At 53.8% G+C, this 15,066-nt stretch overlaps 1 protein-coding gene across 2 annotated transcripts; it reads right to left on the reverse strand.

Annotated features, from left to right (window-relative positions):
* Positions 1–3,080: 3,080 nt before the first annotated feature.
* On the reverse strand, positions 3,081–14,733 carry FAM110A (family with sequence similarity 110 member A). Of its 2 annotated transcripts, XM_065892794.1 has the most exons (3): positions 14,531–14,720; positions 8,000–8,123; positions 3,081–4,639 (listed from the first exon to the last, which is right to left on the reverse strand). In XM_065892794.1, the coding sequence occupies exon 3, from the start codon at positions 4,541–4,543 to the stop codon at positions 3,656–3,658; it is 888 nt and encodes a 295-aa protein (XP_065748866.1). In that variant the 5' UTR covers positions 4,544–4,639; positions 8,000–8,123; positions 14,531–14,720; the 3' UTR covers positions 3,081–3,655. The 2 variants fall into 2 exon arrangements, with proteins under 2 accessions (XP_065748866.1, XP_065748865.1); XM_065892793.1 differs by lacking the exon at positions 8,000–8,123 and having other exon boundaries at positions 14,531–14,733.
* Between the last annotated feature and the right edge of the window lie 333 nt (positions 14,734–15,066).

Below are 15,066 nucleotides of genomic sequence, written 5' to 3' on the forward strand. Positions count from 1 at the left end.
GTGGGAAGTACAGGGCAAGGGAATGTTTTTATTAGTAGTATTTATATAGATCCATCCATGAGTTTGGGACAGGAACTGATGGAAGGAACGTGAGGGAACTTTTCATGGCTCTATATCCTGTCTAGGGTTTGGAGTACAGTATGTACTTGTCTAAACTCAGCAAATGGTACCTTTAAGATCTATGCATTTCACTGTATATAAATTTTACCTCCCACTCCCAAGAATAACCATAAACAAATACAGAACTCTAGCTAATGATCTGCATGCTGAAGTGCCTTTAAGGGGAAGTGTACTGATGTTTGCAGCCTACTTCGAAAAGCTTCAAAAAAAAACAAGTTGTTTTAATGGGTGGATAGATGTCCGATAGAGGAAATACAGCAAAATATTAACAATTGTGCATCTAGTAGGTGATATATCAGTGTTCTCTATATAATACTTTCAACTTTGAAATTTTTCTTAATAAAATTTTGGGGGAAATATATGAATATATTATCTGAAAAATAATATTAAATTTTTTAAAAACTGGATGGGGCACTTCTGTCTTGGGCCTGGATGGACCTGCATACTCCCCCTGGACACAGGATGTCAGGCAGGATGGGGGGTCTTCTCCCCCTGGTCCCCTTCAGCAACTCATTAACAAAGCCAGAACCATTTCAACAATGCCCCTTGCTATATCCCATCCTCTGCCAAAAGGATAAACTGAGGTCCGGCATGTAGGGATGGGTACATTTCCCAGGGGGCCCATCACACCTTCATGACGGAAGTAGCCAGCCAGGTTGCCAGTCTCCCAAGCCCACATGTGTATAATTAGCTGGTGGGAAATAGATCAGGGAGCAGATATCTCATCTCTGCCTAATTAGGGGCTAGGCAGCTGGGGCCAATCTGGCCTGGGGAAGCTGCTATGGCGGCCAGGCGGCCCCAGGGGACAGGGCAGCAGCTGCAGGCCCTCAGAGGGCCTGAAACACAGGGGCTGCCACTCACTGCCCCTCACACTACAACTGGACGCAAAACAATAGAGGGCCTGTTTCTGCAGATCCCGGAGGCTGGTAGACCGGTGGGTAAGGGGAGTGGCAGAAGCCCCTAGCCACTCCCTCCACAGAACCCTGGAGGAGGGGAAGCCCTCCCAGAACGAGGCAGCCCCTGTCAGAGAAGTCAAGGCTCAATGTGGCACTTTCCCCACTTCCAAAAATCCCTCCCTGCTCTCTTCCAACAGACCCTCCCAATGCTCCTCTTGGCTCCCCCTGGCCCAGCTCCTAGGAACAGCTCTGGTCTTAGGGCAGAAGTTCCTGAGTGTGAATGACTAGTTTCTGCTTAGCTGCCCCTTCCCTCCCCCTAGACTTGGCAGGGCCCATGGCTATCTTGTCAACCGCTGGGCATCCAGTAGGTGCTCAATAGTGACTAGGAGGAAAGGCCACCAGAATGGGGAAGAGAGGTGAGGTGTGTGTCGGGAGAATCAAGGAGCCAGAGTGCCGGTGACTGGGGTGTCCAGCAGGCCAGGGTGTGACCCCAGGCTGGAGTGCAGGCCCGCTCTGTGACAGCCCGCAAGCCACTACCCCTCCCTGCTCTAAGACAAGAGGTGACCTTCTCAGGTGACCATAAAAAAGTCACCTTGAGGACTCAATGACAGGTTTAGTATGAAAGGTCTGAGCCCAGTACTGAAACTTCCTCCAGGAACAAGGGGTCTCCCAGCCCATCACCAACAGTCCTGTGACCCAAACCTCAATTTCTTCACACGTAAAATGCAGCCAACACTCCCACCTTCTTGTGTTTCTGGGGGTCTGGCAGCTCATGGCAAGGGGCAACCCTTAGCACCGAATTCTGTCTGGGTTGCCTTGGAGGGAAAGGTCTTTGACACCTCAAAGGACACGACCTCTGCAGAGCTTACCCAGATTATCCCCCCGACCCCATCACTCCTTTAACCTGGGGACCAGGAGGCGCCGCTCCTGAGTTGCCAAACTTGCTGGGAGCCTATGGCGGGTCATCCCCCTCCTGTGCCTCAGTCTCCCCGTCTGTATCACGAGGGGTGAACTCCATTCTCATGAATTTGAACACCATCCTCTTCTATAACCCGATTTCCCCTTGTTTCCCCAAATGGCCCAGGCCCAGCCAAGCCTGGGGACTGGTTGTGGACTGTCAGACAGACAGACAGCTGGGCTGACCTGGATGTTTGTCAACAGCCCAACGGAAATCTCCTCTTTATGCTTAAAATAAAACCTACATCAAACCTGTCACCAGGGCCCCCATTAGAGCTTCCTGTTTCTGAGCGCTGCAGCCCAGGCAGCCTGCGGGAGAGGAAGCACCACCCAGCCCTGCCACCCCGCCATGGGAAGAAGGGATACAGAAGCCACCCAGGCTCTCACCCTTTGTGTGCCCGGCCCTCGCTGCTTCACCAGCCAAGGGTGGGGGGCGGGGGTCTCCTAGCAGGTAACTAACCTGGAGGGAGATGGAAAGGAGCCGAGACCTCACAGCCCAGTGCCAGCCACCTCCTACCCCTTCCCCCAACCCAAAGAGGACCATGCCTCCAACTCTCCCACGGAGGCCCAGAGAGGGAGGACTGGCTTTCCCAGGGTCACCTAGAGTTGGAGGCAAGGCCACTCATTTTTGCTATCCACCTCAAGTCCCTCTTCCTCTAAGAACTTCCACTTCCAATCTCCAATCGATGGCCTGTGTGACCTCAAGTTCAGGGCTTGCCCCCTCTGAGCTTCCTGCCCTCTTGGGAACTGGGCTGGGATGGGAAGGGGCAGAATACTTACGGTTGGGGAGGGTCCATGTACCTGTCAGCCTTTCCCAGGCAGGTACCCTTCCTGGTTCAGGGGAAAGTCTCCAGTCCTCTTCTCAGTTCTTTCCTGATTCACTCTGTGGCCAGACCCAGCGTCCTCCACTATGAAGGAGGCCCATCAGCTAGCCTCCCAGAGGGGTTATGAGGGTGCCCTGTGAGGCGAGTCTCAGGCAGAGCCAGCCACTGGCCTCATGCCCCCCCAGATCCTGGGGTGGGCAATCACTGAGTTTTGAAGGCCCCACCCCAAGACTTCCCCCACCCCTTCTCCTTGTGTACACAGAAGAGTCTGATGACCCAGCCCTTGAAAAACAAGCATTTGTGTTTATTAACCAAGAGGAGGAAAGTCAGAGCAGTGCAGACTCCTACCAGTCCTTTCTGTAGTCTACCCACCTAGGCCCAGGCTGGCAAGCCCCTTGAAGAATGTGGATAGGCCACTCCTTCCTACCCCCACCCCAGGGTGAGTTCCCAGGGAACCAAGACCCACTGGGTAAGGAAGTCAGTAAAGGACAGAGGCCAAGGAAGGAAGAAAGAAACAGAGCTGCTGGGTAGACAGCTCTGGTGAGATCCCTTGGTCCCTCACTCTCAGTGGGAAGGGCTAAGTGCCCCAAATCCAAACCTACAAGCAGGGGTCCATCCATGTCAAAACCCTACATGTGAGGCGCAGGCGGTAGTCCAAGGTCAAGAGCCAACTCTCTCCGGGTCGGTCCTTGTCAGACGGATGCTGGTCCAGACTCTGAGGCTTTGCCTCTATAGCAAGTTCACATGAGGCAGCAGCCTCTGGTCTGCCCCAAGCCAGGGAATGGATGCAGGAGAGGTCAAGGGGCCTATGGCTTCTCTAAGATCTGTCCCATGGCGAATGTCAAGTCCCATGGAGGCCTAGCCCTCAGCTGCTGGAGTCTCCCGCGCTTGTCGCAACCCATACAGCCATTTGATCACCCGGGCGTTGCGCTCTATCACTGACACACCATAGGGGACGCGCTCCCGAGCCAGCTCCTCGATGGTGGCAGAACTGCGGCGGGAGCAGCCCCCGTCGGAGCTAGCCGGCCCAGCACTGGGCCCAGCCAGGGACACGATGTCTGAGTTGGCCCGGGCTAGGTGGGCCACACCCAATCCCCGTGCCTCCTCCTGGTCCAGGCCGCAGAAGTTAAAAAATCTCTCCAGGTCAGCTGCTGCCCGGGAGAAGCGCTCACTCAGGTCTGACTTGGAGCGTTGCAAACCTGGGGGCCGGGCCGGGCTAGAGGTGGCGGCAGTGCCTGGTGATGGGCAGGGCTGGGCAGGTGACGCCGGCAGGGGAAGGACATCCACTCGGCGGACTGCAGCAATATTGGGTGGTGGGCGTGGGGGGGTGGCTGAGGGAGCCTGGCGGGCCCCCTCTGACCGTCCGGGGGTACGGCTGGCCTCAGCAGGGGACACAGGACTATCACACAAGTTGATGAGGCTGCTCAGGATGTCCAGGTCCAGTTGGGGCCGGCGGCCGGGGCCAGGCAGGACTCGGCGGCAAGGCGTGAGCACCGTGCGGCGAGTCCCAGGGCTGAAGAGCGGTTGTTTGCACAGCAGGGGCTGCACAGGCTCCTGGCGGGTATTGGCCACATGCAGGCTCTTGACATACTTGGCCTTGTCGGCCTCCAGGCGCTCTACAGCACTAGGTTTCCGGGCTCCACAGTCTGCTGGCCGCTGTAGCTGGTAGCCGGGGACCTTGGTCTGTAGGCGGAAAGGTAAGGCGGGGGTGTCTTGGGCTCCCGGAGTCAGCGTGTCCACAGGCATGGCTGTTACATACCCCGAGGGCTTCTGTCTGAGGAGACTGGAGAAATGAGGAGACAGAGATCCAGGCGGAAAGCTGGCAGCTGGACACCGCAACGGCTGCAGCGGAGGAAAGAAAGAAAGGGGCAGAGCACACTCAGACAAAGGCTCAGCAAAGACTGAGAAAAGCTGAAGACGCCTTCCCCATTAAAAGGTAAAGGCCACGCCTCTGATTCACAGAGAGCCAATAAGCAGGCAGAAAGCACCCGCTCCCGGGCCTGTGACTCCGCCCACCCCCCCTCCTTCTCCGAGGGCCCAGCCCAGCTGAAGCAGAGAGAAAAAAAAGGTGCCAAAGAAGAAAGGCACGGGCAGCCTGTGCAGAAAAGATGGGACATGGCACATTTTAAAGGAAGTAAAGGGGGTTCCAGGCTGAGTGCTGGGCACCAGCCGGCTCAACTTCAGTGGGTCCTCTTCACAGTTCCATCTTGCAAATGCGTAAACTGAAGCCCAGGGAGGTGAGCTTGATTAAGCTAATTCAGCAAGTTGGTGGCTCTGCCCCTTGCCTCCAAGCAGGGAGGTGCTTGCGCAGGGGTCTTGGGGTTGAGTGACCAAGAGAAAGGGCTCCAACCCCACACCGCACCTGGAATGCCCACAGGAAGCCTAGTACCACCTCCACCGCACACTCACCCAGGCAGGAAGCTGCCCTGTGCCACCCGCCTAGACATGTCAGGCCCCAGGCAGAGCAGCAGAGCTTGTGGAGGAGGAGTGTAGAAAGTCCCCACCCCTGTCCCAATGGAGTCCAGACACCCATTAGCTTCCAGTATGAAATTCCAATGCCAGGCCCACAGCAATCCATGGATGCCTGTTAGGTGGAAACGTCAGCCCTGAGCTATGCTGCTCTGAGAGAAGCTGGAAATGCCCAAGATCACACAGCCCTGCTTAGGAGCATCCAGCAGACCCTGGATCTGCCAGCAGCAGTAGGATGGACATGCATAGGCAGGAGGGCCCACATCTGGATGCATAGGTCTCCACATGATCACCTAAGCATCAGGGCCCAGTACCCCCAGACATCAGGCCACCCCTGGCCTTTTTTCCAAGGAAGGGCTAGAGCCACAAAGTGCCCCCCGCAGTCCCCTGGAGATGGGCCAGAAGAAAACCCATAGACCAAGTCCTGAACCCTTTCATGTGTAAAATGGGGGAAAGGGACTCTGTCTAGGTGATCCTCAAGAGGACCTGTAGCTCAGGCCATCTAAACCTGTATTGTCTAATTCAACAGCCACCAGCCACATATGGCTACTCAGCCTTAACTTTAAATTTATAGTAAATACACACAATTCAGTTCCTGAATCACACTAGCCACATTTGAAGGGCTCAATAGTCATATGTGGCCAGTGGTCACTATACTAGACAGCACAGATTAGAGCATTTCCAGCCGTAGCAGAAAGCTACGTTGGACAGCCCCACCTAGACATCCAGAATGCCAGGAGGGAAGAGTCTGGATTGGGGAGGGGAGAGAGGAATCTGTCTTCTAGACATTTGACACCATCCTCTCCTGTAATCTTCCAACAAGTCTGTGATACGGGTCATTGTCACCTCATTTTTACAGATGGAGAAACTGAGACTCAAAGAAGTGACCAACCTAGGTCCCACAGACAATAAATAAAACACAAATTCATATGAAGCCTGATTCACTTATCTAAAAAAAAACGAATAGTTTTACTCATTGTTGCTCACATTCTCCTAAAACAGCTCCACGAAGGGGGTGGGGGTGGGGGGTGTCCGTTTTGTTCACTGTATCTCAGTTTCAAGGTATTGCTCTTTACACATAATAGGCAGTCAATAAATATTTACTGACCTGAAATACCTATGGGGACCAAATGTAAGCAGGCAGACCAAGGATAAAATAGAGAGGGGCATACCCACCCTACTGTAGGCTTATGGGTCTAAGATGGTAGGTATAGAATGTTCTAGGAAGCTGGGAACCCAGAATTGCATGGAAACTCTAGATTCTTAGCATATTTGATAATAATAATTTTAAAAACAGTGCATGGACAGGGCAAACAAAACATGCCTGCAAACATATCTGCCCCCCGCCCCAGCCTGGCCCCCAGCCCCCAGTCTGGCCCCCAGCCCCCAGTCTGAGATCTCTGCAGCAAAGGCAAGTTGACAATAGAACCTTGGAAGCTGTTGGCCCAGAGCCAGAGCTGCTCCCAAGTTAGAAGGGATGGAGTAGGTGGGAGGGAAAGCCTGCCCCACTCAGGGCCCACCCCCAAGGAGACCTCAGGAGGGAAGGGTCACAGGAAAGGCAGCCTTGCTGAGCCCTGTCAACGTAGCTAGACTCTGCCCTACCCCCGGGCCCCCGCCTCCCAAACCAGTCCAACCCGTTGGTGGCATTGGTTTCCTCCCGGGCACCATCCCGGGAAACAGAAGGAGGAAGGAGGTCAGATGGGCAGGGCTAGGGCAAACGTTCGGCGACACCCCCCCTCCGCCCCCGACCCGGCTCGGGCCCCCACCCCCTCGGGCCGGACGTGCAGACCCCAGGGGCTCTTCCGGCGGGACCCGGACAGATGCTAGAAGCCAAACCCGGCTTTAGGGCCGCTGGCCGTCTCGCCCGGAGCTGGCCCCCTCGCCCGCTGTGTGCCTTGCGCAAGCAGCTGCGCCTCTTCCAGACTTGGTTTCCTTATGTGTGAAATGCTGTTAAAAATACACCTTCCTGATCCTCCAGGTCACCGTGAGGATCGAGCGATAAAAACAAGTCGAGGACTTTCCTCAGCACCTGTTAAAAAGGCGGCGCTGCATGAACTGGGCTCCTTGTTTTTATTATGAATTTGACCCAACTCCTGAGACCGCCCCTCTCGCAGGGGTCTCTACGCATTCTCCAGAAGCGTCTGCCCGAGCCTAAGCGGCGGACAAAGGAGGCTAATCAGTGAACAAGACTCATTTCACCGGTGGGCAAAGCACGATGTGCGGTGTCTCCTGCAAGTTAAAGCCAGGGTCCCGGTCCCCGCGTGGGACTCGTGTCCTCTCTGAGGCCTCCTCTCATCGTCCAACGCCCCACCCACGGATTTCAAACATTACCCACAAATGACCGCAGAAGCGCCGGCCCCGGGCCCTTCTCATTGGCATCCCCGGGGCATGCAGCCTCACCTTGCTCACTCCCCACCGGTTTCCCTGGCGTCAGCCTCGAGGGGGAGTAGGGGGAGCACGGATCCCTGGTCTGGCTTTTGCCCTTCCCAACTGGGGGCAATCCTGGAGATTCCCAGCGGCGGCATGCTCTGTGATTCCGTCTGCTCGCCTCCCCTCTCTGAGCCCGGGTTGTCCTGGCTCTTAAATGAGGGAGCTGATGGCACGATTCCTACAGCCTCGTCCAGGCCTGAAGGTGAGTCCCTGCCCGGTCCCCGCCTTCGCTGAGGAGGAGGGAGAGGTGCCCGGGCAGCCCCCGACCCCGGCCCCGTGCCCCCGGCTCCGGCCCGCACGTACCTGGCTGCGCCCTTGCCGCCGCTCTGCGCTGCTCCGGCCCGGCCCACCTGGGCTCAGGTAACACGCGTTTGCGCAACTTCCGGCGGCCGGCCCCGGGCAGGTGAACACGCCGGCCCAGGTATTACTCGAAAAGGGAGAACGAAAGCCAGGCAGCGGCCGGGACCCGATCCCAGCCGCCACCGACCGACCCCAGTAAGTTCTTCCGAGAGCTAGGCCCACCTATCCCACAGCTGCACTGGCCCGCACATCTGGCACACAGAGTCTTAGTGGACAGCTCAGGCAACCGGACCCATCTTGGAGATGGAAAAACTGAGTCCCCCTTTCTCACAGCCACAATGACCAGCAGTTAATGTATTAACTTTTCCTGGTGTTAATTAACCCATTTTAATCTTCCCAACAACCCCTACAAGGGGAGCTCTATTATTATCCCCATTTGACTAATGGAAAACTGAGGCTAGGACAGGCTGAGTCAGTTGCCAAAGTCACCCTGGAGAGTCCAACCTGGGCACTTTCCCCCCAGATCAAGCCTTAATTAATGCCACTCCTTTCTAGCTGTGTGTCCCCAAGCAGGTTGCTGGACCTCTCTGGCCTTCCATTCTGTCAATAAAGGAAAGTCCTACCTTCCAGGCCAGGTCAGTGTGAGTTCTTAGAGCTTGAGAGTACCTGTAGAAGCTTTGTGCAAGCTGTAAACATTAGTAAGGACAGCAATAATAGAAATAATAATAACTAGAATTTTTGAGTGCCAGACACTGTACTTTTAAATCTCTGGACCACCCTGGGAGGGAGGAACTATTTCATCCCCATTTTACAGATGAGGAGACTATAGCCCTGCAGGAAGGAACTCCTGGGAGGGAGGTGATTGTCTCTTCTGCCAGCCCAAGCTCTATTATGTCACTTCAGGTGGGACATTTGATTAAGCCAGTTTCCACTGGGATTCTGAGGCCCAGAGAAGTAATTGCGCACTGGGCTCCGACCTGAGCCCCAGGGAGGTCAAAGAGGGCCCACTTCCATGTCTGTGCCTGGTAGGGGCTGCACCAGGGTTGGGGTGGAGGGCATGAGGGGACAGGAAGTGACTCAAGGAACAGCTCTCCTCCACCTGGGAGTGAGTCAGCCCTGAAGCCACTTCCAGCCCCTGGGCCCTGATTTTAGGGGAATAAGGGAGGTGACAAGACCACCATTCTCCACAGCAGCCTGCTGGGTCCCTGCCTAGCCCTCTACTAAGGCAACAATGGGGAAGCATTAGGGGGAGTGGTTGTGCTCAGTTAGGGTCTAACTGTAGTAAAAGCAAGACAACAGTGACAATTTTTATAAAATGGGTAAGACCTTTTCCAAGTGCTTTCTTTGTACCTGGCATTTGTTCTAAGCTCTTTATATGTGTTAACACATTTAATCCTCACACCTACACTATAAGGTAGATACTACTATTATGACCATTTTACAGTTGAGAAAACTGAGGCATGGAGAGGTGGGGCCACTTGCCTGAGGTCACAGCTGGTAAATGGCAGAGCCAGAACTTGAACCCAGACCCGGGTCTGGGTAGCAGGGGTGTGGAGAAGATAGTCCTCAGTGTTGGGCTTTGGCCATTCACCGGGGAACTCCTAAGGAATCTATAGCCTCTCTCTCTGGGCCCCAGAGGGAGAAGCCACCTTAGGAATCACTCCCTGGCTACGGTTCTGGGTCTTGTTTCCTCAGCTATAAAATGAGGGCAATAATGGCAATGTCTTCCCAACAGAAATCAGATGTCATCAGAGCTCTGCTTAAACCACCCCAGCCCCAGCCCCCAAGGCTCCCCATCTCCTTAGAATAAAATCCAAACTCTCCACTTGGCCCTCAGGCCCTCCAAGATCCAGTCCCTGCCCTCCTCTCCCACCTCATCTCCAGCTTTTCCTGCTCCAGCCATAGAGTCCTCCCTGCTGTTCCTGAGCACACCAAGGTCTTTCCTGCCTCAGGGCCTTTGCACCATCCTTTCTCTGCCTGGAACCTCTTCCCTCTTCGCCTCTTCAGAGAGGCTTCCCTGACCACCCTGAGGCTCCTGCCAACTCTCTTACCCAGTTTGTTCCCTTCCAAACATTCATCGCACCCTGTCATTTTAGATATTCACTATCACTTGTTTCCTATCTCGCCCATTGGGCTAAGAACTCCACCACACTCTTCCATATTTCCTTCCTCCAGTGACAAAGCACAGGACTAAAACCCTTGGACTTTGAGCCCACCTCAAAGACCAAGGCCCCTCAGCACCAAGCCTCCTCCCAACCTCCAACCCTGACGCAGGCCTTCCCCCACCTGTCCCACTCCTCCTCCAGCCTCCAGGAGCCCCTATTCAAGCTGGGATCCAGAGAGCTCTAGCTGGGCCCTGTCCGTCCTCCAAAGCTGCCACATCCAAATCTCTGCACACACTGGGTCCACTGCTGGCAATGCCCTTTTCCACTCCAGCGCCCTGGCCACCCCTGTAGCATAGACTCTGGGACCAACCTGAGTGAGTCCAAACCCAGCTCCACCAGTGATTAGCTCTGAAACGTGGGTAAGATACTTAACTTCTCCATGCTTTGGTTTCCCCAGCTGTAAAACAGGATCCCTAACAGTGCCTCCCTCCCAGTGTGAGGCCTGTACATGACAAGCGCCACCAAAATGTGCGCTGTGATAACTATTCAACCAAACAGATGCTCCAATGCCCAGCTCCTGGGTGAGCTCTTCATCAGCCCAGACTGAATGTTGACCCCTTCTCTCAGAGGTTACAAATCTAAGAATGCAGACTCACTTGAGTAGATATTTCTCCAAAAGAAGGTATACAAATGGCCAATAAGTACAAGAAAAGGTGCTCAGCATCACTTATCATTAGGGAAATGCAAATCAAAACCAGAATGAGATACCATATCACACCCATAAGACAGCCATTATCAAACATACAAATGGGGCTTCCCCGGTGGCGCAGCGGTTGAGAGTCCACCTGCCGATGCAGGGGACACGGGTTCGTGCCCCGGTCCGGGAGGATCCCACATGCTGCGGAGCGGCTGGGCCCGTGAGCCATGGCCGCTGAGCCTGTGCGTCCGGAGCCAGGCCCGCGTACCGCAAAAAAAAAAAAATACAAACGAACAAACAAAAACAGAAAATAACAAGTGTTGATGAGGATGAGGAGAAATTAGCAAACCTTGTGCACTGTTGGGAATATAAAATGGCGCAGCCACTGTGGAAACAGTGTGGCAGTTAGGCGAAATTTTTTAATAGAATTACTATAGGATCCAGCAATTCTACTTCTGGGTATACGCCCGAAAGAACGGAAAGCAGGGACTTGAACAGATATTTGTACACCAGTGTTCATAGTAGCATTATTCACAATAGCCAAAAGGTGGAAACAACCCAAGTGTCCACTGACAGATAAACAGATAAACAAACATGGATGAAACTTAAAGTCATTATGCTAAGTGAAATAAGCCAGTCACAAAAGAACAAATACTGTATGATTCCACTTATATGATGTACCTCGAGTAGTCAAATTCACAGAGGCAGAAAGTAGAAAGGTGATTGCCAGGGGCCGGAGGGAGAAGAGAATGAGGAATTACTACTGTTCAATGGGTATGGAGTTTCCATTCGTGATGGTTGCACGACAGTGTGAATGAACTTCATGCCACTGGACTGTACACTTAAAAATGGTTAAAATGGTAAATTGTATTTTATATACATTAAAAAAAAAAAGAAAAAAAAGAGGGTACAGAGTCTAGAGCCAGACTCCCTGGATTCCTATTCCAGCTCTAGGTGCAAGTTATTAAACATCTCTTGTGCTCAGTTTCCCTTCATAAGGAGGAAATAACGGTAGTAATAACCACCATACATCACAGAATTGAGAGAATTAAAGGAGTTCATACTTGTAAAGTACTTAGCACACGGTAAGGGCTCAAGAGGTGTCAGGGATTTCTATTTTTTGCTAAGGGGGCAGGAGGTGTGGTTTCTGATGTTTTTCATTTTCATGACACTGTGCGCTCCCACCTCACCCCTCCCTTCCACCTGCTTCTCATTCTATTCAGCAGAAGCTCGGCCCAGACTTGGGCAGAGACAGGGGGGCCCTCTCCTGCCCCAGAGGGATTCAGGAAGGCTCCTGGCAGCAGAGACAGCCAGCCAGTAGGACAACCCAGCTCGATTTCAGCCCAGCTGTCAGGGTCAGAGACACCCAGCTGGGCATCCTCCAGGGCCACACCAGACCCCACACTATTTCTAGAATTTTCCCAGATGCTCGTGCCCTGGCTTGCCTGGAGTCAGCCTTGCCCAGGTCAACCTTGCACAGACCTTAGGAAGGGAGAGGCAAACAGGCTGTGCGAGGGGTGTGGGTGCAGCCACCTAAGGCAGGGATCTACTGTTTGGCCCACGACCTCACACCTCCACCAACTCAATCCGCTGGGCCTCAGGTTTGCACCTGAGCTTGCAAAATGAGGACAAAGGGACTTGCGGTGGAGACTGAGTAAGAGAGATACCACATGCAAAGCCTTAGGGAAGGGCCTGGCACACAGGATAAGGTAGGGAAGGTGGGGTTAGGACAGACCCACAACCTAGCCCACTTCCTGGCCCAGATTGCCCCCTGCCTGGGCCTGAGCTCACCATCATGGCTTCTTTTCTCGGCCCAGGGAAGTGAAGAAACTTGCCCAAAGTCACAAGCAAGTTAATGACAGATCACAGACAGGGCAGTGGGCTCATGATTAGATAAATAATCTAAAATACATACAGATGATACATGTGCATGGCTCAAAATTCAAAAGCTATAAAGGGAATGAAGTTTAAAAAAAAAAAAACTCCCTCCATTCCTATCCCCAGCCACCCAGTTCCCCTCCCTGCAGGAATCGTTGTGATCAAACAGCTGTATGTCCTTCCACGGAGATTTTAGGCACATGCAAGCGATAATGGACATATATTCTTTCTATTTTTTATGCATATGGCAACATGCTCTGTGCACTGTTTTCGTCTTGCTCTTTCACTGAATAATATATGTTGTTCTTAATAATACGTGTTATTAACATATATTAATTATAATGTTATTAATAAACTTAATATATGTTGTGCTACATCAGTACGTAAAGAGCCCATCAGCCCCTACCGATGGCCACTGAGCGTGTGTGTCTAGTCTCTATTACAAACCACACTGCAGCCTCACTGTGCCTACGTCATTCTGCCTAGAAGTGGGACAGCTAGTTCAGGGGGATGCATGTGTAATTGTGACAGAGATGGGGGACTGTGCTCCATGGAGGCCATACCAGTTGGTCTCCCACCAGCAGAACACAGAGCAAATGATCAATGTTAGCTTTAGTCATTTGATTACTGGGGCTTTGGGTACCCCTCAATTTTGCACTCGAGGCAACTACCTCACTTGCCTCACCCTAGCCCCTCCCTGTATCACATTCCAGTCTGGGAAGATAATAAACTCGCTAATAAGTGAAATTATACGACATCGGATGGGGTAAATGCTACTGAGAAAAACAAAATAGACAAGGCGGAGGGCAGGGCATATGAAGGCAGTAAATATTTGTTGAAAGAATGAAGAAAAGACTTGTTTTCTTTCTGATCTCCCAGAGCTCATCTACCCAAAGCCAGGAGATGGCTTTGGAGGAGAGAGGGTAAGTAACTCCCCTTGAAGAGATTCAAGACTCCCAGATGCTACAATTCTGAGTGTCTAGAATTCTAAGATGGAAGCCAGATAGACTGGGAACCAGCCCCAGAGTTGCCAAGTCTGACCATGTGACTTTGAGCAAGGGGCTTAACTTCTTAGAACCTCAGTTTCCCCACCTACAAAAGGAAAACAACAATAGCAACCTGTGGGTGGGGGCTCCCCAGGAAGCAAGGCCTGCTGTAGGTCAGATGCTGTACCAGGAGGGGTCCCGGGCCCACCCCCAACTCCAAAGTCTCTGGTGACTAATGTCTTCCGTTGAGGGTGTGCCTCTACCCTTTCCCCCAACCTGGGGTAGATTCCCAAGAGTCCTGCAGCCAAAGGTCCAAGAGTCCAGGGCCAAACCATCAGCTGCTCACCTGGCACCTAGCTCAGGAATGTCAGTCCTGCCCGATCCCCCCAGCTCTTCTTTCTGAGAGGCACAGCACTGTAATTCAGAGCCCCGTAAGCGGAAGGATCCCAAGTGAGCCCTAAATCCACCCGCTGGCTTTCCGGGGAAGTGAAGACAGATGCTCTGGAGGAGACGCCAGGACGCTGTGGCGAAGAGGCAGCCGGGAGGGGCCTGAGCTCTACTGGCCATGTTCCGGTTGATCAGAGGCTAAGAGAGTGACCACCGGTTACCCGTCCGGGTTTCTCAAGGTAAATCTATATCTACCTAGACTAGAGGCTGAGAGATGGAGCAGAAGGACCTGAATCGGCTTCTCTGCCAGACTTCGCCTGAGCAGGACACTTGCCTTCCTGAGCCTCAGCGTTCTCATCTGTGAAATGGGGTTCCACAACGTCTCCGCTGGTACGACTCAGGGAGGACGCGCACCGCAGGCGCCCGGTGAATGAAGACCCCCTAGTCCCGGGCTCGCGCCCCGGACCACCCGTGCCCTCACCTGGAGCACACGCTAGGCGAGTCCGGCTCCTCCAGAGCGGGTCTTGAGGAGGCTGACAGCTCGGACCCAGGCGGGGAATGGCCGCACCCAACGCGGCTCGGGAGGCCTCAGCCCCACGTGAGGACCCGCGGGGTCTCTTCGGAGCTGTCCTCCTTAACTGAGATAAGCCGGGGGACCTGACTGTCCCAAGGCCCCCGACAGAGCGAAGGTCCTGGGGCGCAGGGGAAGGGGAAGTGAGCGCGCCGCCCCACTCCCACCCCCGACACCGGAATGGTTTGCCCTGGAAATCCTGATTGGTTTCTCTCTTCCGTTCGAACGCCGCGCGGCCCGCGTTGCCAGGCGACCGCTTAGCTTCGGCAGGGCGAGGAAGCACCCCGGCTCCGCAGCCCCGCCCCGCCGCTCACCTCCCGCGTGGCCTCAGGTTCTTCCGGCAGCCTTTTCAGCTCAGGCACCTAATTCTTTTCCTTGCTCACCCGGGACTTTCTCTTGGTCCCCAGCTGGTTCCTAGTCCCGACTTCAGCTAACGCGCTGTGTGA

This window comes from Phocoena phocoena, chromosome 15 (genome assembly GCF_963924675.1).
Source record: "Phocoena phocoena chromosome 15, mPhoPho1.1, whole genome shotgun sequence".
Taxonomy (NCBI): Eukaryota; Metazoa; Chordata; class Mammalia; order Artiodactyla; family Phocoenidae; genus Phocoena; species Phocoena phocoena.

Bases quoted from the DNA above. Each gene is read 5' to 3' on its own strand.
- FAM110A (XM_065892793.1), bottom strand. From the start codon at position 4,543: ATGCCTGTGGACACGCTGACTCCGGGAGCCCAAGACACCCCCGCCTTA.